The sequence below is a fragment of the Laetiporus sulphureus genome (genome assembly GCF_001632365.1).
Source record: "Laetiporus sulphureus 93-53 unplaced genomic scaffold LAESUscaffold_55, whole genome shotgun sequence".
In the NCBI taxonomy this organism is placed as follows: Eukaryota; Fungi; Basidiomycota; class Agaricomycetes; order Polyporales; family Laetiporaceae; genus Laetiporus; species Laetiporus sulphureus.
The window spans coordinates 103,413-126,678 of record NW_024468564.1 but is presented as its reverse complement, the minus strand read 5'-3'; the positions used below and the strand labels follow the sequence as shown (position 1 = coordinate 126,678).

Here is a 23,266-nt window from a genome sequence, read left to right as displayed (position 1 = left end):
CGCTCGGCTAGATGCCAGAAAGTGTTTGTATCTGTTAGGATCTAAAGCCTTAGGACAACAATCGCAAATAATCAGGCGCTTGCCACAACACGGTGGATCAATCGATTTAATTGTAACGCTCTATATCCGCCGTGCTACCGGCTTTTCAGATGCACAATTTGGAGCATCATAAATCCAGTGCTACATCATTCTAAGGCTGGAACAACCTGCACTACCTTGACCACCCATCATCTCCGACATGTTGCATCTTATGACTCGACTTCATTGATATGCAGTCCAGCATGATGATGGCGCATACCCCGGGCATGGGGATTGTCCGAAGCGGGGTTTTGAAGGTAAATTTGTAGCTTATAAGGGCAATTCTGGATTCTCTGGCAGATCCGACTGCTGGGTAAGACTTCGAAGCGGACTGGTCATGATCATAACGACGAACGCCCATACTATGTCAGCCAACTGCTAGACGGCCCCGTTTCTTTCTCATTGTGCGAACTTCCGTGTCTGGAGATACAGGTCTGGTACCTCTCACTGATTTACCTCCCTTTCGTTGCTCTGCATCCGCGCTGCGCGCGGTACCTGTTGTTTTCTTCATTGACTAGGATGCACCCAATCCGACATTCTGCACATGCTTTACAATCCAATTTCAGAGTCTGCCGTTCCTCCCCTGGTGTGGGACTTAAAGCTGCAATAGGCAGTGCTCGGCGCTCATATCCGGCCATGGAACGCAATTTACTGCTACCCGGTAGCCTTGTCTTCGGCCCTGATGGCCAGCCATCCATTGTTGCACCGTCGAACGTCAATGCTGGCCCGGAAGCCGACCAGCCTGATTCTCAGCAGCCCTTGGATCGCGATGGTCCGGCCAGTGATCTGGGTGCTCAGACTAGCTCGTTCGCAATGATGCCACAAAAGGTAGCAACATTTATTCATATACGAACGGTGACATTCTGACACATTTCCTACTAGACTTCAATCACATCAAGTACAGATCAGATTATGTCTTCCGCTTCTGCATGGACCAGCTTGGCTTCTTCCTCCACTGCATCGACTGCTGCGCAATCCAGTGCGACTCTGGCCACGTCCTCAGACACGGACGTTTCGAGTTCAGCGACTTCACCGCTTCCGAGCACCAGTCATACGTTATCATCATCATCGTCATCTATGTTCTCGCACTCCTCTTCATCGCCATCTCATAGCGTTTCTTCCGCCAACTCCAGTTCTTCTGCTTATGTGTCGAACGCATCCACTTCCGGGTCCTCCAGTCACACAGCGAGCTTTTACGCAGGAGTTGCATTCGCAGGGATAACGGTAATAGCCTTCTTAGTAGCTATGGTGTCGTGGTGGTTGCGCTCTCGCAACCGGACAAAGCGACGCACGGTGGCAGACGCGACTAGCTGGCCATGGGAGAAGGACACCTCGCAAAGAGACGTAGTCACTCAGGACCAGCTCGAGATTGGGGCCAACGACGCACTCAGATCTGAGTACGGTGCTAGCGGGACGCGCTATGGGATAGACTTTTTCCACGACATACCGCTCGGCGATGACCACGCATCCCCTTTTCACGCTCTCACCTCGCAGCCATCGGACTCATCGAACACATACCCGACCGTCCGGCTGAACGGCGCAAACTGCAGCGTCCCCGACCTCGCGCCGAATATGGGCACGCTGCAGGTGGCCAACTTCGCGCCGGGAGACCTGTCCTCGGGCTCGAGCGACGAGGCCAGTCGTGCCAGCACTGCGCTCGGCATGGCACCCATCTCGCGCACCGTCACGGCGGAGAGTGGCGCGCCGTACGATCCGATGGTTAGGGACCGCCCTCGGTTCCTTGGGTTGGATGGTAATGGGCTTGCTGTCCCATGGGCTCCTCTACAACCCGGGAGACAGCATAGCAGTGCGTCACAGATCATGCGGGCTGACGGCATCAGTGAGAAAGACATCGAGACGCTGCCATATCCTGGGGATGCGTACGCCATAGACCAAGGTTCGGGCGGTTGGGCCGCATCTTTTAGGTTCAATATTATCAATGCATTCCATGCGGTAGTCAGCGCTGGAGGTGCTGGAGAGCAGCTCGACGAGGACCGCCTGACTTACTCGTATCTCAGGAAGCTACGCGGTGGCAGGGAGAGTCGCGGCGCGACTGCTGATGTAAACGTTCTGTCCCGAACGAGCACGGTCCATTCGAACATTTCCGATGGGAAAGAATGGACTACCGATGGGGTGGACAGCATACCACGATTGGCCCACGTTCATCTTTCTACTATGCGCGAGCAGGCTGATACGATACCCGTTATGCCTGCAATGGAACAAGTGCAGAGACCTCCAGCCGCTCTTGTCAAGGACACCGATCGCAGTGACAATAGCGTCACAGCATCAGGGCAACAGCTTGGGGGTCTCGCTCGAGCAGACAGCATGTATTCCTCGTCACTGCTTGCAAGGCCGTCAGGCAGGATCAGACCCGACCCACCTCGATTGCCCAGCATCCCTTCAATGTCGCTTTCACCCACAATTTCTTCCTCTGCTCGCGCTGAACAGTCTAACAGGAAGAGCACCAGGATGAGGCGCCGGAAGAAGACCCGTGCAGCTGCGCGTCCTGTCGTGATCAAGCGTGCTTCGTCGTCGTTCTTCTCGGTAGGCTCGGATATGTCTAGACAATCCAGCGTGCGCTCCGAACACTTGACGGATGCTGAACAGTTTGCTAAGAGGATGCTCCGAGAAAGGAGACGGAGGGTCATGGAGATGGGCATAGGGCGGAAGCGTACTACAGTGAGAGACTCAGAGTGCATTTAGAATAAATTATAGTACTATTAATGTATCTTCCCGCTCGAATGGTTCATATGAAAATCCGGCCACTTGTGAATGACTTGGAAAAGGTGCCCTACATCGTGACAGACGCATACCCAAAGCTGGAATCCGCCAGACCTCTAGCAATGAGCGAGAATTGCTGAGCGGCTTCTCGTATGCGTTTCATATTACGAGAGCTGGAAATAGTGTCAGGGAAGGTATGCACCAAAACGTTGAAGTTACCCACCCGAGGACGGCCTTGATGAACTTGTCCTTGGCTTGGCTATTTGCTTTGGAGTCGGCGAACTCATCCTAAGAAGCGATTAGTCGGTCATCATCAACTGAAGTGACACCCACTTACGTGGTGCAGAATCTCCGTCATCCAAACCTTGCTCTCCGCAGGGAATCGCATCACCAATGCCGACAACAACTCGATCAGATTTTGAGTGGCCGATCGGGGTGCCGCCCCTGCGAAGTCATTCAACAATGCTTTCATTATAGAACGACCATGTGTCTGAGCGATCATTTGCTTTGCCTCACTCAGCTCATCAAGACTGCACGTGCGGTTGGTCAAGGTGACCTGTCAACGATCCTGCGTCAGCTATCCGTCACGTCTGGTAACGGATGGTACTTGCCAGGAACGTGCACGCTGCCACAAGCGAGTAACGCTCCTGAAGAGCCAGTGAAGTAATAGCGCATTGCATGAGAGCATTGAAAAGCTCCGGAGGCAATTGATAGAAAGTTGCGACGAAGTGTTGAGCAACCTGATCGACCGCGATGAGCCACTACATGACAAGGTGCAGCACATGCACTCACCGTATTCATACAGTAAAAAAAGCCTTGGACGATGTCTGGGTTCTGCACAGATGATTAGATAAGTCTGAAATGAAGAAAGACAGTGCCAAGAAATACACGCCTCTTCCATGGCACCAGGCTGACCGAGCATACTGAAGGTTGTGTGCAATAGCACATTCAGAACGTTCACGACAGCCTGCGATGCTTCGCCATCGGGAACCGATTTGAACGTTGTCGGTATAAGGGATTGCGGATCGAGTAAAGCAATTAGCATGGTGGCCAAAGACAACCACACAGCTGTCAGTTGCCGTTGAGCTGCCATGCAAACTAATTCGAGTAGGGGCATGGGAGGGAGAGACAGAATGGTGATGTCGGACGGAAGCGCAGTGATGGCTTTGAACAGGCTGCTAAGCGCCTACGAGCAGCTGTCAGCAAAGGAGGCAACTAATTGGTGTGCAGAACATAGTTCTTACATCACTTATTGCAGCATCGGTGGACCACAACTGCATGGTTCTCCGTATCGCATCGAGGATAGTTTCTCGCATCTTGACCATCCGAGGGTCGTCTCTGGCCAATCTCATCCGCTTCGCCTCTTCCTGAGTATCAGGAGATTCATCGAGGATTAGTAACGAGTCTGGAGTACGAGTGAGCCCTTGTGCAACTCCCGAGATTGTCTGGAGCTGTTGCATTATCAAGAGGCGCGCTTCATCGGGTAACTTTACAACCAATTGAGCCATCGGAGTCCATCTTGATCTCAATTAAGAGACCCACCTGAGGCGATGATTCAAGAGTCGCAAAAAGTTTGGAAACTATTGGGTTAACAATTGCCTAAAAGAATCAATTAACAAGACGAGATAAGACCGTGAAGTCAGCATATAGTCACCTCTACCGGGGGAATCGCCTCCTCAGGAGGCAAAGCCTGAATAACGCTGGCGATGGATTGCAAGACCTTGCTCTTCTCCGAGTCCTATCTCTTGCGTGAGACCTGCTCATCGAATACAAGACTATGAGACACACCGGAATACCAGCGATTCTCGCATGCAGTTCACCGAAAGCCGCAATATGAGGCGCCAAATATGTACGATTGGCATCGCACAGATCACGAAGAGCGTTGGCAGCTGGTAGACACAGCGACGGTTCGGAAAGGGCGGCAACGACGTAGGATATCGCGTTCATCAGCAGGGAAGAGGACGATCGGTCGGGCTGCGTGGTGAACCATGATGAATATGAACCTGCATAGAGGCTCAGCTCCGTCGCTATATAGAGACAGCAAACGTCTGACCGATCAGCAATAACGTAGTACGTCGAACGCGATCGCGTCCTGTCACAGGCAGCCGTCCCAGTATGTCCGGTCCGAACAGACGACGTAAATGAGGGTTATCTTCTAGTGGGACAGCTTCCTGAACAGTCATAACACAGTGCAGAGTCGCCTCAATCTCCTATGGGAACCGAGAGTTAGGAGCCGTTTTGAAGGCGAGCATGTTGCATACCTCCCACCCTTGCTGCGCCTGCTTAGATGATAGACGCTCTGAGATGTCGTTCACGTAGTAAGCCAAGAGATCGCTGCGCAAAATGTAGTAGCTATGAGAGGTGTCGTGTCAGATGGATGTACTGAGTCACAAGCCACGACCTACGCATTAATCAAAGTGTCGCCCACATCACGGCGGTATCTGCGCGCTGTTAGACTATTTACAAAGCTACGATGTTTGACCACTCACGCCTGAAATTTATCTCTTTGATCTGTGCTAAGCGGTCAGTTCACACGATCCATTCATATATGGACAACTCCACTCGCCTCTCGGCCATGAACGCAATTGAGGTATCTCAGGCCATGTCACCTTGCGCCGGAGAACTTCCACAAGTTCCCTATAGACCGCTTTCGCCACGCGCAATTCGGCCTGCTCGTCCTTATCCTTCCCACTGTCAACCACGTCTGCATTGATGTCGCTGCCCTCAAACTCTTGCTCATACTCCGCGTTCCAGAGCGCCTCTTGGAACAGATACCAGAAGCCGAGCGTCAGCTCACTCTCCTCCTCGTCTGCGGCATAGTAGCCAGGAAGCCCGGTGTAGGCCATGATCAGTCGAAGGAAGTTCTGGACCAGATGAGACTTGGTTGGTGTGGCGGGCGCGGGGAAGGATATAGGAGAAGGTGGAGGGGGAAGAGGGGCGGGAAGGTTAGGAGAAGCGATGTTCGCGGCGAGATAAAGCGTGGAATGATCGCCGACAGCCACCAATAGCTGACAGAAGGAGTGTGATACAGTATCCACGAAGCCAGCTATCGAAAAATGATAAGTTACTGTACCACATAATTATAGGATGTCACGCATACCACTCAATGTATCCTGGACAATTTGGCCACCATAGTGGTTGAACCACAGCAGCAGTGGCTCGGTGAGAGTATGTGAGCCGGAACCATCTGAAAGCGAAGATCTCGCCATGATCTCTTGCAGGGTCTCTGATGCAACACCAAATATATCATCATCAAACTCCAACGGAGACGTTTGTGTTGATATCGGGCTAAGCAGCGCTATTAGAAGAGGTATGAGCGGCGTGAGGTCACTAGGACAACGTCAGAACTAGTCTAATTCCATCGAGGATGGCCTACCTCCCAGGAAGAATGGACAGCCAGGCCTGGATGCATTTCAACGCAGAAGCGAGCTGCTTGGGAGAGTTGCGAGCTTCTGGTAGCGTGATGCAAGCTATGATGGCCTGCACTACCATAGGGACGGTATCCAGGAGAGTGCGCTGCATCTGCGATCTACTGTCGTGAGACTCAGGCGATGTGCCGACCAGTCTGTAGCACTGACTTATTCGGTGTGAGAAGGTCTGCGCTTTCTACTTCCTCAGCAGCAATCGCCAGGAAATCAAGGAGATGTTCATTTGAGGCTCCGAGAGCCAGCATAGTGTTGACGGAAGAGATAAGCCAATCAGGCCATTGCGAATTGCTTCCCGGACAGATCTTGAGGGCAAGAGAAGTGATCTTGAACCGCGATCATGAGTCACTTCCACGGGCGAAGTTACAGGAGCACATACCGCGACAAACAGCTTTCGCAGAATCACCTTGCTTCTCCCTGCAACTATCGCCCTTCCTGTAAGATCCACCAAGGTATCGCGCAACCCTAGAACACGGTCAGGAGGAAAAGACTCCCTGCAATGGGGGGACGATCAAGAAGGGCTTGTAGCTTAGACACAAAACATAGGACTTACCAGTCTCTTGCAATCTTGACTTGAGCGGTGTGTGCTCCAAAGAACTGCACGTTTGGATCGGCATGCTGCAAGAAAGGAATGACAAGCCCCCACGCCTCCGGTCGCTTCTGGATATCAAAGAGTTCTTGCTGAAGAAGACGCTGGTCGCCCGGAGAGACATTGTTCAGAGGTGCATATGCTTGTTGGATGAGCTAAAGCGACTGCGTCGTATCAGCACTGCAGGAGAATCTCAATGGCGAGACTTGCTTGAGCGGCGCGGTCAACGTCGTCTTGAGAGAGCACCGGAAGAACTGCCGACATCAGTGTTGTTGTCTCTGTCTCCTACAGCAGTTCAAGGTGAAGATTGCTCAAAATCGAGAAGGAAATCGGGAAGAGCTGATACACGGCGGAAATTGAGACTTGGAGAAGACCATCCGCGCATGCGGTGACAGGCTCGTAACGCGTGACTGAGCGCGTTCGAACAGCGCCGCCGGCGCAGCTTCAACATTTCGACTCGCTCTTTCCTCTCCATTGTCGGTATTTTCCGCAACACGACTTTAAACCCAACGCGCGTCACTCGCTCTCCGTGCTAGGCTGCAGAGGTCACTGCGTGAAAGTCCGCGAAAACAAAGTCCAATTATGGAACTGACAGTCTACATCCAACAGTCATACAATCACAAAAGTACAGAACTGAATATTGCATAGTAGTATCCACAGTACACTGATGTGTCAAGCTGCACTGGTGCTCTAAATGTAGAACATGGATCTTCGTAGATCGGGATGAATCCCATTACCCCAATCCTGCTTCGCCTGCTGGAAAACGCGCTCTTGCTCTTCCTGTGTCGGCTTACCGCGACTACGCGGCGCGCTGGCATTCAGCAGATCGTTCAGGTAGAACCTCGCCCTGTCACACGCCAAATCGGCATAGTACGCTGGCGGCACGAGACTGACGGCCTTCGTAGCACGGGCATAGAGGTAGCTAGCCGTGTGAGTGCCCTGCTGAAAAGTGTCGGCGTCGTAGTGGAAGTCGTCGTATACGATATAGTAATGGGTCGGGCGCGCCGAGCCCTTCAGGCCTTTGTGAGCCTACTATTCGCGTGAGTCGCCAGTCTGTTCAATACAACGAGATAATCGCACCTGCAAGTAGAAATCAAACCCGTAGATGTCGGTAATTCCCTGATCGATGACCGTGCCTGGCAGTGTGTTACGATTCTCAGTCTTCCACGTCCTTGGGTAGGGGCGAGCGTGGTGCCGTTTGCCGCAGACAGCGATAGTAAGTTTGGGACGGTAGGCAGCTTTAGGAGAGACACGTTTGAACGCTTCGCGAATCTGCGGTAGCTCGTATCTCAACACAAGTTGATATTGACCCTACAATTATGGTAATTGGTGAGACATCTCGAACAATGAGACCCGTTGCCCACCTCGGAGACACCGTCCCGGTATATGAGAATGCGCTCGGGAAGCGACTTGTTCTTCTCCTTCCAGATATTCAAACGCTCGACCATCATATCCGTCAGGTTCTCCACCATCTGCAATCAAGATCAGTGTTCCAAGTAGCCCGTGTATACTATTTCGACGTGCCTCTTTAGCCTCCTTATTCTCATTCGGCTTCTGAAGCGAGAGACTGGCTGGGTAATGAACGAAGCGCTTATCGATGCTCGCGACGACAGCGGCTATGGATGGTGTTCCCCTCGGGCTGTTGTGACCAGGATGGGTCACGTCGATCCCAACCACCATCGTGTCCATCGCGTTCAGCCAGAGCGCATCTTTATCGTGCAATACGTGATTGACACCGCCTAGCTTGATATTGACCTTGAGCGCGACGTTCGCAAAGTATTGCGCCTGTTTCCGTGTGTCAAGACAGGTCCTCTCATTGAGCACCATGTGAACGGTGTGGAATCCATATTTCACATCGCCGAGGCACTTGATCCCAGGGTACAGGAATCTGTCGACTGTTGGCAATAGAACCAGTACGAAGCTTGGCTTATCGCGGTCTATACGGTTCTGAGTGAAGACCCGGTCGATTTGTTCCATCGCACGACTCCTGTTTTGCTCGTTATCCATCCGTGGTAGTCCCCCAGTCTCCATGATGATCGATGGACGAGCAGGTATAGCCACGCCACATTCCTTGCAGATCCTTGCAAAAGCACCCAAGAGTCTGATAAGCCGCTGATCACTGCGCCCAGTGAATTCGACGTGGTTTCCCTGCTGAACCAGCAACACCGCCCATTTTGACGCGACGCCACCAGCTTGAAACTTGGTTTTTATCAGGTTCCAACTGCCCTCGCGCGGAGTGACCGGGCCAGAGCGGTAGGCGATATTGGCCGCTGGCAGGATACGACTGTGTATGCTTGTCATATCGCGTTCTACGGACATACCGAACGCAGTGAGAGTGTCCGTGGGTGTGTCAGAGAGTAGACCGAGGCTGCTGAAACCTTGATCACGGATAGTGGCCGCATTCTCTTGTGGCGATCGACACGCGATATTGATCATGGTCTTCGTCTCGTCCTTGCCAAGCTGATTAGCATACGGCTGCCCCGAATATATATTGCAGAGCTCCGGTGGGACCAAGACACGCTTGCCACTGCTCCCAATGTCGACGACGGGAAGGTCAAGACGCGTAAGACGTATATTGTATTCTGTGGAATCATGAACAATCATGTGTGCATGGATGGTGTAAGAGATACTCACTACGTCTGAAATACTCCTCGACAGTCACTGTACCTCCCATTTCCTCGCAATCGAACTTGGCCTGCCGAGGAGTTTCTCCCGTGATGCGGAGAATGGCTTTCTTCTTGGTGTAGCCAAGGTATGTGGTTGCGACCTTCAACTTGTCAACAAACGCGGCGGGCATACCGCCGGATGTCCGCGACTGGAACGCAGTCATGGTATCTGCTAGGTTTCCCGGTGTATAGAATGCGCTCATACACACATTGACGTTGACCATGAGCTGCTTGTACATCGGACGAACAGAGACGAAGAACCCCCTCCACGCCTCCAGGCCAAGGCCGAGGGGTTGAGGACCTAATGAGTTGAAGAAGTAGCGATTTCTGCCGAAGCGAACGCCTACGTTCGCAGCATGGTGTTGCATGATGAGGTCCAAGGCAGAAATGAGTAGAGGAAAGTCATCGCTTGTTCTGTCGGCATCGCCGTTCATATACCTATCATGGGAGGGTGAGGATTATGCATGAAGAGAACTGCGGCCAAACATACTGGTTCAATTCATCGGTGGTGAGTTCTCGTTGGTACTTGACGTCGACGGTATAAACGCGAGGGTTCGAACGAGGGACGGTTTCTCCTTCTTCCGTGTACTGCACCTCGATCTGTAGCGGTTGTGGGAGCTCCACAGCGGAGACGATCCTTTGGCTCCTGTCGTGAGCGATATGATGTGCATACTGCACATACTGCGGGTGTCCTTCAAGAATCTGGAATATTCGAGCCTTGATTTGACGGCCAGGACCATCCGACTCGTCGTCGTCTCCCCCAGTGCCCGTGCCGCCTGCAGGCGCGCGAGTGCTTCCTCGCCCCCGGCCAGCGCCTCGCCCTCTTCCGGCGCCGCGTCCTCTACCAGACTTGCCTTGCCACTCGTCTCCTCCTTTCTGCTTGATTATCACCTTGTAGTCATGTATTGTCCGCTTCGTCATTTTGACGGCGAAAAAGTTAGCGTTCACCACTTTGGCGTCTCCCAGAGTGCCGAACCCTGGTCGTATAGGCATCTCATCTCGCCGCTCCAATCGGTTCAACTTGTCCATAAGCTCGTCAATCGTGTCCAAACGCTTGTCGACTACCGCGGGAGTAGTGGAGGCGAAGGTCTGTCCGGGGTCAGGGCCTCCCTGAGCTTGTCCGCCTCTGCCTCGTCCACCACGCCCATACCCTCCTCCAAATGATGGACCTGGATTTCCAGCCCTTCCTCCACCCCGTCCGCCCACGACGCCAAAGGGCCCACCTCCGCGGCCCCTACCACTGTATCCAGTCCCGGATGAAGCAGTAGGAGCCGTGGGACTGGTCCCAGGTGCTGCAGGCGGCGCTCCGCCACCAGGGGTACCAAAGCCGCCGCGAGGCCCTCCTCTTCCGCGTGCTGACCCTCTGCCACGATCGCCGCCTCGACCGCCGCCGCGGCCACGGCCCTGTGCAGTGTTTCCTCTATCAGCCATGATTCCAGAAGTTCAATTGTAAAAATTATCCGAGAGTGTGACGTCTCTGGTAGCGTTCAGCGAGATGGTAGTCAGAGCAAACGAATGGACAGCAGCAGCAAGCTGCGGAGAACGCTTAAAAAACCCCCCCGGGCAAGCGCTTAGCGCTCATGACTCCCTGAGGCAGTGCTTGGCGCCGGGCCCGAAACCTCATGGGGGTTCGAACTTTATACGTGACATTGACGATGTGACACATTTCTCCGCAGGATCTCCCAAACCAGTACTTTTTGCTATTTTATTTCGGCCTACTCACAGCCAGAGACCAAAGATATATTCAACGGTGACTTAGATGACGGCTCGAATGGTGGGCGGCTTTGAAGGAGAGGCCGCTCGCACCGACTCGTATCTCCTTGCGAATGAAAGAGGGGAAACTATAAGAATTTATTTGCGGCACAGCGCGAGGATTCCAGATATTTACGATTCTTAGCCTGTGAAGTGAAAAAAATCAGGTAATAACGTCGAAAGTTTCCAAAGCAGGAACTTACCTGAGTGATGGACAGGTATCGTAATGGTGTTCGGTTAACGTGTGATCTCTTACACATCGTGTAATGTTATAGTAAGTGCGAGGGTCCGAGCGAATGATGAACGCAAGATACGTTTATATTTTTCAGACGCTGCAACGTAGTTTTGAGCTGACTCGGGTCTGCTTGTCTTCAAAGATTCGTTAGAAGCATTGCCTTTCCATCCAGCTGTGAGGCTTCTGGCAAACCGAAATTCGCACTCTCATACCCATCTTGAGGAGAAATGAAGGACACGATGATATGACAGTCCGATCCCTTCAGGATCTAGTGAAAACGCTCAAGTCAGTGTGTTGGTCAGAGACGTGTTCGCAGATCTGCTTGAACTTTCATTTCAGCGAAGTCCTGATCCACAAGCTATCGGCGAACCACTGATAAATAAGGCGCGCGGGATCACACAATTAGGGCAACTCACAAGACCGAGTGGAGCGTATTCCCCTTGAGAGCACTTAAACCTAGCCCGAGCACTCAGAAACGGGCACGTACTCGATAGCCAAGGCATAATCAAATTCCTAGGATAGCGACCGTCACTGGAAGACAGACTGGTCCATTTCATGCATGTCAGTTATATATACTTACCGGTGAGAATCACCATCTCTGAATCTCTGATTCCAGGCTTCAACCGGAGCATATACGTTCTGGAACTGACTCAACGTACAGATCGCGGATATTCAAAAAAAGACGAACGGCTATTGTCATTGTGACCGCGATCACTCCGTCGTGGAGTGCACTTCCAATTAACCACAGTTGCCGATAGCTTCCAGAAAATGAGTCTTGCAGGAACACGGATATGACGTACAACAAGCTCTACAGTCGATGGATCGAAATATGAACATCCCTGATTGCATTTGATGTTCATGTCAACGCTAGTCGGGGAGCGATCACTGCGCTCTCATCCGCACTTTCTCTTTGAAATCGCATGTGATGGCGCCGCTGACTTGTAGTACGTACTAGAGGTTGAAAGTGTGGCGCTTGTCCGTGCCGCCCGATTTTCTTGATGCCACTGCCTCTGTCCTCAAGTCAGCTGGGAACAATATCCAAGATAGTTAGGCTATACCGCTCATCTACGCTCATATATTCGAGAAGTCTGCCGTGATATGTGCACCAATGATAATGAATAAGAAACTTAAGCAGCTCGGGCTAAGCGACATATCTACTCTCCCGCGTTCAATCGATCCAACCATCGTGCGACCTTAATCAAAGTGTCCGTCCTCTCCGGCTCATAAAATCGGATCGCCAGCAAATCATGTGTCCCGTCGGCCACCTCGATGTATGTCACGCCATCCTCGCCCAGGCTCTCCCTCATCCGATCTCTGAAGGTACGTATGACGTCCAGTAGCAGTTCAGCGCCGCCGGCGATGATGAGCGTCTTGGGAAGATTGGCAAAGATGTCCTCGCTGACGTCGAGCTTGAGAGACGCAGGAGAGATCCAGGCGCTCTTCGCGGCAAAGTCGTCGGGAAGTTTTCCCAGCAGGGCGCGCTTCGAGTATCCTGTCGAGAGAATAGAGCCGATGAAGTCCGAGTGCACGTTCGTCTCGAGGGAAGACTGGGGGCCTGCGTGGGTGAGCGCCCAGTCGACTGCAGGAGATATCAACAGCAGTCCACCCAACGGTGGCAGCTGGGGTATGGCAGAATGTGTAATGTATCGTGCCAAGGCAACAGCCATATTGGCTCCTGCTGAATCACCGCTGAGCACCACACTGCCGGGCTCGACGCCGACGTCCTCAATGAGGTAGCGATATCCACCGATTGCATCGATGAGCGCTGCGGGAAAGGGGTTGTTTATGCCAAACGGTTCCGCCGTTGATAAGCGGTACTCCACCGCAAAAACACGAGTGTTCTTTGGAAAATGTTTCAGATATCCGCTGAGAAGGGTACTTGTGCCGATATCCGAGGGATGCGCAGAGCTCATCTGCAAAACAGGTAAGTATACAGATTCAACGGAATCGAGACAAAGTCGTACCACATGGCCTCCTCCTGATCGGACACGGAAGACGATTGCTTAGTATGTTCCCGCATCTGAAGCAAGACCATACTGACCATGCAAATGATAGATTATCCTCTCTCCCGGAGAGGCTCTCTGACCGACTTGACCTCCTGCACCCCTTGGCCCGTACCAATAACCGGCCACCCTTACAGAATGCACTCCGTTTGTCGAGGCTATGTCGCGCACTTCGCCCACAATCAGCTCCGGAGGAGCTGACTCAATCCACACCAGACCCGATTTTGCTGCCTTGGCTTCACTCGATGTACTGTTCTGACCTAGTGAGGTAGCGTACAGAATGTCGACATACACCTTGAGTGTTCGGATAGCGATGGAGCGACCTAAGCCCCAAGAAGATCGAGGACGGAGAGCCGGTAACAGATGCGTGAAGAGCCAGAAGGGCAGACGAGCGAACAGTATTATGATGATGGAGGCTGCCCAGTATATGCTCTTCAGAGGCTGGGAGCGATATGTGAACGCCATCGTTCACGGGTCTTACGTGCATCGCGGCGATGCATTCATTACTATAAGTACGATGACCAATGGTATGACAGATCAACATCACCGGCGGCCAAGCTTCGTAGCGCCCATGAAGCGCCCAAACGGAGTCTGCGATATACATGCGTCTGAAGCGCCGAAACTGAAGCTGTGAAGGGTCGCCGACTGAGTCTTCCTGAAGCTCTGGCCGCACTCATAGGCTACACATGCATTGATCAATGCACATTGAAATCATCCTACAGTCTCTCCTTCGTGATGTATCTCGCTCAACAGTAGTATCAAGACGTGATAACTGTTACAGTGCTCTGAGCGAGATGATTTCCTCGAGTTGGTAGTGTGGATTCATCATATGAAACAAGGCATAACCCATAACATATGCATCCCACATGTCGCATGCGTCTTCCCCTGTCTTCCCCTCCGAGAAGAAGGCGCACCCGCTCTGACGTGGTGGCAGTTTCTTCAATGACTTCTTGCAGGGCTTGCGAAACAGTCTTGCGGCTTGCCTATAAGACGTGCGCGGTCGCATGTGTACGAAATTTTCTCTCCGGCCAATTCCTCGTTGAAGAAAGACAAGATATCACTAGGGATTCCTGGCAGGTCAGTCAAATAACTAAGTGCAGTTCTACACGCTCACTAAGCGTAGTTGATGAATTTCATTGCATCACTGCGTTTCATGGTAAGCTTGGCTGGTACGACGGGCTACGTCTTGACTTACGGTATTGCTCGAATAAATACAGCGACATCTTGGAAACGAGACTTCTCCCAAATGAAGCAGGTATATATCTCCGCGAAACCATCCAGAGCGCGTCGGTATTCGATATACGGTAGGGAGTATTTACTATTTGCCAAGTGCGACTTCGCCATTCTCCACTAATGCGACATTGACAAATTGCAGAGTTGCCGTGAATATGACGGTGGCCCCGAAACGTAGAAAGAGTCGCCACATATCTTCAAGGATCTTGCATAGTTCTCCCAGCATACCTCCATCGTGGTACGCCGCCCCGCTACACAGTTGCAATGGAAGTCTTCAAGGTTGCATTTCTCAAGAATGCAAGGCTCGTCCAAGCAACCGGGATCATCGTGTATAAGGCGATCGCTACTTTTGTATCGATGCTTGTGTGACGATAGGCTATATCAGCGATGAGAATGCCGGTCCTGACATAGCGTTGCATTTCTTCCGTATCACCCCAAGGCCATACAGCTTCTCCAACGCGTTCTATCAGTACGCCGTCCGGGACATATATTGGGGCTTTGAAATCAAGTCTTGCGAGAAATCCTTGAATGCTCTCTTTTGCAATAGTCACCAGGCCGGTCTACATGGTTTTTATCAGCGTAGAGCGGTTATTCCAGTGTGTAGCATACTCTGTCGCTCAAATACTTTATCCCGAAATCCGCGCACTGTGCAGTGGTGCCTTCATTCGAAGCCATGCTGGATATGATAAGGTTGGGGCTTTACATGTCTGCCTGTGAATACCGCACTCACCTAGCGACCTTTGCAACCAGTGTCATGATACAGGGGTGTTATCCAATCATGGAATGATCGGGCAGCTCTCTAAACAGAAAAGGTGAGCCTTATAGCTTCATGCCTCATTCCCGTGGCAGATATTGATACTAGAAACATCATTGCGCTGCTGATTGGCATGTAAGCTGGTTTCCTTGCACATCGCACACATCTGTTGCTGACCGCAGTTTCAGGACGGAGCATATGTCTGCTTCCCGAGCATCCGCGTTCAATGCGGATAGAGATCATTCCTTGAATAGCAGTGCGGTGTTAAGAAATGACATAGCATCTTCTTCTGCGACTTCAGCCCCATTTGGTAAAGAATCTACATAGTCGATGATGTGACACAAGCTCCATCGAACCTATTGCTGTGAACAAAAGGAGCTTCTATCTTCGTATCACTGCTTCACGGTGTTCTATCTTCTGTCTATAGCCGGCAGGAAGCCTCTAGACAGCAAAGTCTGGGATAGCTGAGTTTGCACAGCTATGAGTGAGCATCTTTCCTACGTAGTATGATGTTCACACGATTCTGACATCTCTTCTTTGATCATCTTTCTAGATGCTTCGAAACATCATGCTATTCTCACTTCCGGTGATAAAGTGCCTTTGGCTCGTTCTGAATTTACTTGCATGCTTTTGACTGGGTTTGGTTCTCGTTTGTTCTCTAAGCTCTGGTATGGCCCCTTGCTGAGCTATCATCACGTGGAATCACTTCCCCATCATAGCATCCAATATTTGTGCTTTCCGGCGAAAGAACAGCATTTATGGTTGGTTTAGGCAAGACCCGCAACTGCAAATAAAGTGCGGCGACCGCTGGGCTGATCGTGAACGTCCAGGAAGAATACAGTGAGCCACAAAACTGTTGCAATGTTTGCAACAGTTGCATTGTTTGACTTATATCTCAGGCAATAAAATAGCCAAATATGCAAACATAATATCATTAGAAAGCCAATGATATGAGCTTTTAAATGGCACTTTAATGAAGTAAATCGGCCTATTGGTTGGTGCGATACAAAATACTCTTTACAAAAGATGCATTGCAACAGTTTTGTGGCTGAAAACTCTGAAGACAAAAATACCCCCTTGCAGAAGTTTGTTTGCTTTAAGGTTTAAAGTTTTGATCATGTGATCTTTGTTGAACTTAGCATGAGTTGATCAACACCCAACAGACTGTTCAACTTCAACACAACCATCATGAAGAAGGTTTCTGCTACTCAGACTGCCCACATTCTCTCCCTGCTTGATCAAGGTCATTCTGTCAGACAGATTGCTCATCTGACTGCAGTCTATTACTTCACTGTGTCCAGAATTCACTCTGAGCATCATCCTGACATGCCTACATCTGGTGGAGGTCATCCTACAAAGCTTAATCCTGGAATCATTGACCATGCTACTCACCATCTTACCACTGGTCAGGCAGATACTGCTGTTGAAGTGACCAGACTTCTTCAAGATTTTGTCAACCAGCCCTTTCATGTGAAGACTATGCATACAAAGCTCAAAAGCACTGGTCTGAAGGCTGTGGTAAAGCATAAACATCCTCTTCTCTCTAAGTGTCATAAGAGAGAAAGACTGGACTTTGCTGTTAGCCATCAGCACTGGACTGTGGAGGACTGGAAGAGGGTTATATGGTCAGATGAGACCAAAATCAACAGGTTAGGGTCAGATGGGAGGAAATGGGCATGGAAGAAGCCAGGGGAGGGACTCAGTGATAGGCTGATAGAAGGGACACTCAAGTTTGGGGGAGGAAGCCTCATGATGTGGGGGTGTATGGGCTGGGAAGGGATTGGATATGCCTGCAAGATTGATGGCAAGATGGATGCTGACCTTTATGTTTCTATTCTGGAGGATGAACTTCAGAATAGCATAGAGGAATGGGGCAAAACTGTGGAGAATGTGGTATCTCAGCAAGACAATGACCCCAAGCACACCAGAAAGAAAGCCAGGAAGTGACTACAGGAGCATGGTTTTGAGACTATGGTATGGCCTGCACAGTCTCCAGACCTCAACCCCATAGAACACCTCTGGCACCATCTCAAAAGAAGGCTGGCAGCATATGAAAATGCACCTGGAGGAATTGCAGAACTTTGGGACAGGGTACAGAAGGAATGGAATGGTATTGAGGCTTCTGTCTGTCAGAACTTAATTAACAGTATGCCAGACAGGGTTAGAGCTGTGTTGAGGGCAAAGGGAGGGTACACAAAGTACTGAAGTTGGGAATTTTTATATTTAAAACTGTCAGCCACAAAACTGTTGCAATGCATCTTTTATAAAGAATATCTTGTATCTCACTAACCAGTAGGCCAATTTACTTTATAAAAGTGCCATTTGAAAGCTCATATCATAGGCTTTCTAATGATATATATATTTCTATATTTAGCTATTTTAGTTCCTGAGATATAAGTCAAACAATGCAACTGTTGCAAACATTGCAACAGTTTTGTGGCTCACTGTAGCTCTGATGAGAACTTGTGCTGTCTCCCATCTGAGGCACCAGCTGTACCAATGTCCACCGTCGGAGTTATAGAGAATGAAGAGCATCATGTTCAGGTGTGTGACTGCCAGTGACTTGAGCTGGCCATGGAATTACTCTAGAGACACATATTGCTCACCAGAGATCTGAGTAAAAGCATTCCCAGTGCGCACTATGTATAATTCGATAGGCATTCAGAATATTGTCGGGCGATCATTCCTGCTTTCTGATCCACAGCTAATTTAATATGCTGTATCCACATTGCTTGGAATTGTACTGTTTTTTTCGATGTCGTGCACTCACACATCGCACATCGCAGCTGCTTCTTGCCCTCCCGCAGTTCCGCTTTTGTGCGTCAAACATCACAGTAGCAATGTGTTCCCGTAGTGAAGTGCTATAAGAACAGCAGCAGAAGCATCCTCGCGGAATGGGATGCAGGTGATATGATTTTTGCCCAGATCCTTCTTCTTAATCATCAGCTCTGGCCATGTCATTTGGGGCCTATCTGATAGATAGGATGCAAAGTGAATATCTACATCTTCCCACATCTTGGAATTGGCGACTTCTGTGATCTAGTTCCTAATTTTGTAATCATTTCATCATAGAATGGGAGTCAGAATACCCATGGATGAAATATCATGATGATTAGTTTAGGCATAGAAGGTAGGTGCAAAATCCCCTTCTCCAGCCATATGGACTCCTGTCACAGATTTTCACCACAAAGTCCGCACATGACTTTTCTCACGCCACAGATCACGTGCTTCACCAATATCTCACACCACTCAGCCACAGACGCGACATGTAGAAGATCAGGTGATAGTCCACATCACATGTTATGGTCCAGATCCGTGAATGATACGGTTGGACCTGTCTATTCCAGGATACAATAGAGGCACCCATTTGGGAACAAAGAGAACAAGGACTATTGTTATGCATCGGCCTTCCACTTCCTAATAGTTTAGCCAGAAGCCAAGATAGGCATGATGTTCACACCGGAGAACAAAAGGGAAACCAAGATAGGCACGATGTGCACACACATTACTGCAACAACCATCGATCTTCTCACTTATTGTTCTACTTCCAGACATTCCATTGTTTCATGTACAGCCATTAGCTTATACCTGTAGATAGGTAGCTTAGGTAAGATAGCCCGCTGTATGTGTATATAAGACCAGCCATGTAGAGGACGAAACTTCAGATTGTTTCTCCTCGTCTACCATCTGTAGCATCCACTGAGTTTCCCAGCTCCTTGATATATCTCTAATCCTTTTCCTGCACCAGCCACATTGACCAGTAAATCTCAGGCTCTTGCACCACATAGAGATCAGGGGGATTATTTGGGATCAGGGGGATCAGGGCAGCACATTCCACATGACTGTCCCTTTTTTAGTCTTTTTGATCTCTTGTCTGGCAGTGCCGTGACATTAGAAACAATCTGACAATTTTCTGCACCCCTGCTTAGTGTCTAACACAAGTGGCCACATATTTTCAGCGCAAGCAGTCTCAGCCATAGTGCGCAGCTTTTTTTGACACATATTCCAACCTGATCTCTACCCGGCGTGAGCCTCAGCAAGACTCTAAGCTGCCCAAAGCTTCTAGGTGCAAGGCCACACCCAGGATTGACCTCGATGCTCACTACAAGCACCAAGAAACCAACAAGGAGTGCGGAAGGCTCCTCACTCTCACATCACTAGGTGCATCATCCACAGACAGGCAGCGTGCAGCAGCAAGGGTTGTCGATACAACACACATCATAAAGCGCAGAATCATCCACAAGCCTCACGATTGCACTCCACTGCTCGAATGCTACAAGCCTAGAAAGGGACGCCTCACCACAGGCGGTCGCAAGCTGGCACCACCTGCAGAACTCATCACATCCAATGCAGTCCCTCCCCCCATCATCGCTCCAATCCCAGTTCGGCCACTACTGAACTTCATAAAAACAAACACCGTTGCTCACTCCATTCACCCACTCCCATCACGAGTCAGGCCGACGATTCATATCAAGACCCTTAAGAAGCAGGTAGATGCTACTCGCTTCAGACTCCAACCTATACTAGGAGCATTCTTGTATCGCATCAAGGACGAGCACCAAGGACCGATCTACAGCCTCACTACAGAACTCGACAAGGTTTGTGCTGACCTACACACTGGAATGCACACCTACACATTCATCAAAAAGCAGGTTATCAACACAGTCTGTTTGGAGATAGGAGGGATCAGTTTCAAACAGATAGGAAAGGAGGAAAGGCTGCAGAAAATTGCAAAGGCACTGGTCTTTATCGCAAAGAAGCGATACTTAAATTTTATGTACTAGTTCACATATCTTTACGTCATAATGGAGGAAGCTGATCATGCGTATGCATCCACGTTCAGGCAGAGAATGGATGATATACTTCACACAAACATCGAAATAGCACACAATGGCAGTACCCCACACACCTCGCAGTGCAAGTTACCTGAACTTGGGCTAGGACCCCAGGATTCTGCATCACAAGTCAGTGGACCCACATCCCTGACACCATCACTCCTACCTGCATACGTCCCTCCTACCTGAGAGTTCAATGGACAGCAATTTGAGCATCTAGAAGATGCACTAAGGCAGTCAGCTCTGGGAGAAGTCCCTGACCACATTCGTGAATGGGTCATCATTGCAATGAAGCTCACGGTACACATGGAGGTCGCCAAAGTCTACAACGTGCTCGGCAACAAGCTATACGAGCATAAAAGAGCCTTTGACATGGTCATCCAGACCAACAAGAGTGAGCACCGATTAAAGGAGGCCGTCCTCCAGACAGAAATCGGAAAGCTCAAAGACAGGATCCTCGTGCAAGATGCGCATATGACGGTTCTTAATGACGAGCTATCAAGCACACAAGGGGCAATGCTGGACATTGGAAAAGAAATGATGGAGATCAAGTCAGCTAACACCAAGCTGCAGCACGAGCTAGCTTCACTCAAAGCAAGCGGCATCACAGTAATGCAAGGTCAAACATCCGGTACGGTCCAATCGAACAGACCACGCATCAAAATTGCTGAGCCTCCACACTACTCGGGCAAAGGAAGTCTGGAGGACTGGCTCCAACAACTCGGTATATGGATGCGGTGGAACGAAATCAACAACGATGAGCACAAGATTACCACAGCACTGCTACATTTGGAAGGTGGCGCGTTCACCTACATGTCTGAGTATGCAACCAAAGCAGCAGCAAGACAATCACTTGGCACGTAGGATGACTTCATCGATGCTCTCAAGGTTAACTACAGGACCCTCAACCTGGACAAGGACGCGCAACAACACTTGAAGGAGATCTGTGCCAAGACCTACCCAACAATGGTCTCCTTTGCAGAAAAGTTCCGCCAATGGGCCACCAAGACCAACTTGGGGCACACTGCACTTATTGGTTATATAGCTGAACACAGAGACAAGGACGTACACCAGGCAATGGTAACGCGAGACAGCTTAGGTATTCCCGACCCTACCACATGGCCGGAATATCTCAACCTATGTCTCCAACTCGAATCAAAGTTCAGAGCTGACAAGGCAGGACAGCGCAGAATGACAGGAACATCATCGATGCCATGAGCTCTGAAAGACCTCAATGCAATGGTCGTGGATCGAGTATCCACACTCACCAAGGAGCAGGAAGGATGGCTGGAAAGGAAATTGTGTGTACAATGCAGGAAACACCCCTTCGTATTTAAACAGCATTGTCCAGACCCCAAGTACAAAGGCAAATTTGAAATGCCAAAATGGGGACAAGCAACGAGGGCAATATCCACAACGGTGACATCAAGCAGCTCCGACAACGACAAGGTGAGAGAAGAAGCAGTCTGTGCTTTCATCACCAGCTACGACGCAAAGGAAAAGGAGAAGGAGGCCGAACCGGAACCAGCTGTCAAAGCAGCTAGGATCACGGAGGTAGAAGATGATGAGGATTTTCTTCAGCGGGTCCTCTGAAGTCTGGCCAGAGTTCCCATAGACATTGTAATAGTACCTACTCGCTCTCGCATGTACCAGTATCAAGTTTTCTATACATTGCATCTACTGGTTCATCAAAACATGCGATCGATTTACCTGTTCACCTCAAACAGGGAGTAAGGGAAGTCCAGACTGAGGCGCTCCTCAATTCAGGAGCATATTCTTGCTACATCAACCCACGGCTGGTTGATCAGTTGAATCTCGCTACGATCTCACTTGAGAAGGAGATCAGGGTTTATAATGCAGACACATCTCACAACAAGGGTGGAACCATTAAGAAAAGGGTTCTTCTAAGTATAACCATCAGAAATCACACAAGCAGACAAAGCCTGCTGGTTATTGACATAGGCCATAAAGACGTTATACTAGGCATGAGTTTCCTCAAGAAGCACAACCCAGAAGTAGATTGGGGAAAACTCACAGTCAATTTCACCCACTGCCCACAGAGATGTACACCCTCACAGGTAGCAGTCCAGGAGGAGGACCTGGAAGACACAAACATCCCCCACATCAAAGAACTGATGGAGTTTGTTGGTTCCCAGGAGTTAGGTGACAACTGGAATGACATGGACAGCTTCATTAGATGGGTGTCATTATCAGAAGACCCTGATGCACAAGCCATAGCATCACTCATTATGGGCCTTGACACCAAGAGGACTCAGGATAGAGTGCCACAAAAAGGAGAACAGGACAAAGACTACTGGTCAGCCTATGTCCCCAAACACTTCCATGAGTATGGCGATGTGTTCTCCAAGAAGCAGTCAGAACGAATGCCCACAAGAAAGCCCGATGATCATCCAATTGAACTTGTTTCAGAGGCATCGTTACCACGCCCAGCAAAGTTATATCCTATGAACCTACAGGAAAGAAATTCGCTCGACACGTGGATAGACCAAGAGTTGGCCAAAGGATACATTAAGAGATCAAGGAGTCCAACAGCAGCACCCGTTTTCTTTGTCAAAAAGAAAGACGGATCACTGAGGCTAATCCAAGATTGAAGGAACCTCAACACAGTAACAAAAAAGAACAAGTTCCCAATCCCACGCATTTCGGACCTCATCGACAGACTCTCACACGCTAGCATATTTACGAAGCTTGATCTGAGATGGGGATTCAACAACATAAGGATTAGGGAGGGAGACGAAGAAAAAGCTGCCTTTATCACACATCGTGGCCTTTTCGAAGCCAGTGTCACAGTATTAAGTGGCACCTTTCTTTTTGCACCATTAAAGTCCTCATTTGAGTGGTTATTCGGATGCCAACCTTCATATTGGTCTCGCAACGTGGATACTTGGACAAACAGCACAATGCCGTCACATACATCACGGACATGACTGTGTCTACCACATGACCACCAAGCG

The 23,266-nt window shown here is 50.1% G+C and overlaps 6 protein-coding genes across 6 annotated transcripts; 2 read left to right on the top strand and 4 right to left on the bottom strand.

Moving 5' to 3' along the window:
- Nucleotides 1–848: 848 nt before the first annotated feature.
- Nucleotides 849–3,171, top strand: LAESUDRAFT_730894 (uncharacterized protein). Its single transcript, XM_040909921.1, has 4 exons — nt 849–904; nt 959–2,972; nt 3,023–3,087; nt 3,137–3,171. The coding sequence occupies exons 1-2, from the start codon at nt 892–894 to the stop codon at nt 2,779–2,781; spliced, it is 1,836 nt and encodes a 611-aa protein (XP_040759553.1). The 5' UTR covers nt 849–891; the 3' UTR covers nt 2,782–2,972; nt 3,023–3,087; nt 3,137–3,171.
- On the bottom strand, nt 2,826–7,185 carry LAESUDRAFT_451441 (ARM repeat-containing protein). Its single transcript, XM_040902521.1, has 21 exons — nt 7,024–7,185; nt 6,778–6,968; nt 6,604–6,718; nt 6,378–6,550; nt 6,176–6,328; nt 5,900–6,129; nt 5,366–5,845; nt 5,289–5,310; nt 5,205–5,240; nt 5,061–5,151; nt 4,853–5,009; nt 4,588–4,802; nt 4,454–4,537; nt 4,342–4,398; nt 4,044–4,286; nt 3,692–3,985; nt 3,592–3,633; nt 3,411–3,539; nt 3,137–3,355; nt 3,023–3,087; nt 2,826–2,972 (listed from the first exon to the last, which is right to left on the bottom strand). The coding sequence occupies exons 1-21, from the start codon at nt 7,075–7,077 to the stop codon at nt 2,870–2,872; spliced, it is 3,153 nt and encodes a 1,050-aa protein (XP_040759552.1). The 5' UTR covers nt 7,078–7,185; the 3' UTR covers nt 2,826–2,869.
- Nucleotides 7,186–7,503: 318 nt separating this feature from the next.
- On the bottom strand, nt 7,504–10,472 carry LAESUDRAFT_739024 (Piwi-domain-containing protein; the record flags this gene model as incomplete). The annotated part of the gene is made up of 6 exons (XM_040910961.1): nt 7,504–7,842; nt 7,894–8,124; nt 8,178–8,285; nt 8,338–9,395; nt 9,448–9,917; nt 9,970–10,472. The coding sequence occupies 6 exons, from the start codon at nt 10,470–10,472 to the stop codon at nt 7,504–7,506; spliced, it is 2,709 nt and encodes a 902-aa protein (XP_040759551.1).
- A 2,148-nt stretch (nt 10,473–12,620) lies between these two features.
- Nucleotides 12,621–13,934, bottom strand: LAESUDRAFT_663155 (alpha/beta-hydrolase; the record flags this gene model as incomplete). The annotated part of the gene is made up of 3 exons (XM_040905041.1): nt 12,621–13,379; nt 13,431–13,444; nt 13,508–13,934. The coding sequence occupies 3 exons, from the start codon at nt 13,932–13,934 to the stop codon at nt 12,621–12,623; spliced, it is 1,200 nt and encodes a 399-aa protein (XP_040759550.1).
- A 1,019-nt stretch (nt 13,935–14,953) lies between these two features.
- LAESUDRAFT_717283 (uncharacterized protein) lies at nt 14,954–15,377 on the bottom strand (the record flags this gene model as incomplete). The annotated part of the gene is made up of 2 exons (XM_040907315.1): nt 14,954–15,262; nt 15,312–15,377. 2 exons carry the CDS (start codon nt 15,375–15,377, stop codon nt 14,954–14,956), a joined length of 375 nt encoding a protein of 124 aa, XP_040759549.1.
- Nucleotides 15,378–20,579: 5,202 nt separating this feature from the next.
- LAESUDRAFT_763396 (uncharacterized protein) lies at nt 20,580–21,509 on the top strand (the record flags this gene model as incomplete). Its single annotated transcript, XM_040913245.1, has 2 exons — nt 20,580–21,151; nt 21,191–21,509. The coding sequence occupies 2 exons, from the start codon at nt 20,580–20,582 to the stop codon at nt 21,507–21,509; spliced, it is 891 nt and encodes a 296-aa protein (XP_040759548.1).
- Nucleotides 21,510–23,266: the final 1,757 nt, after the last annotated feature.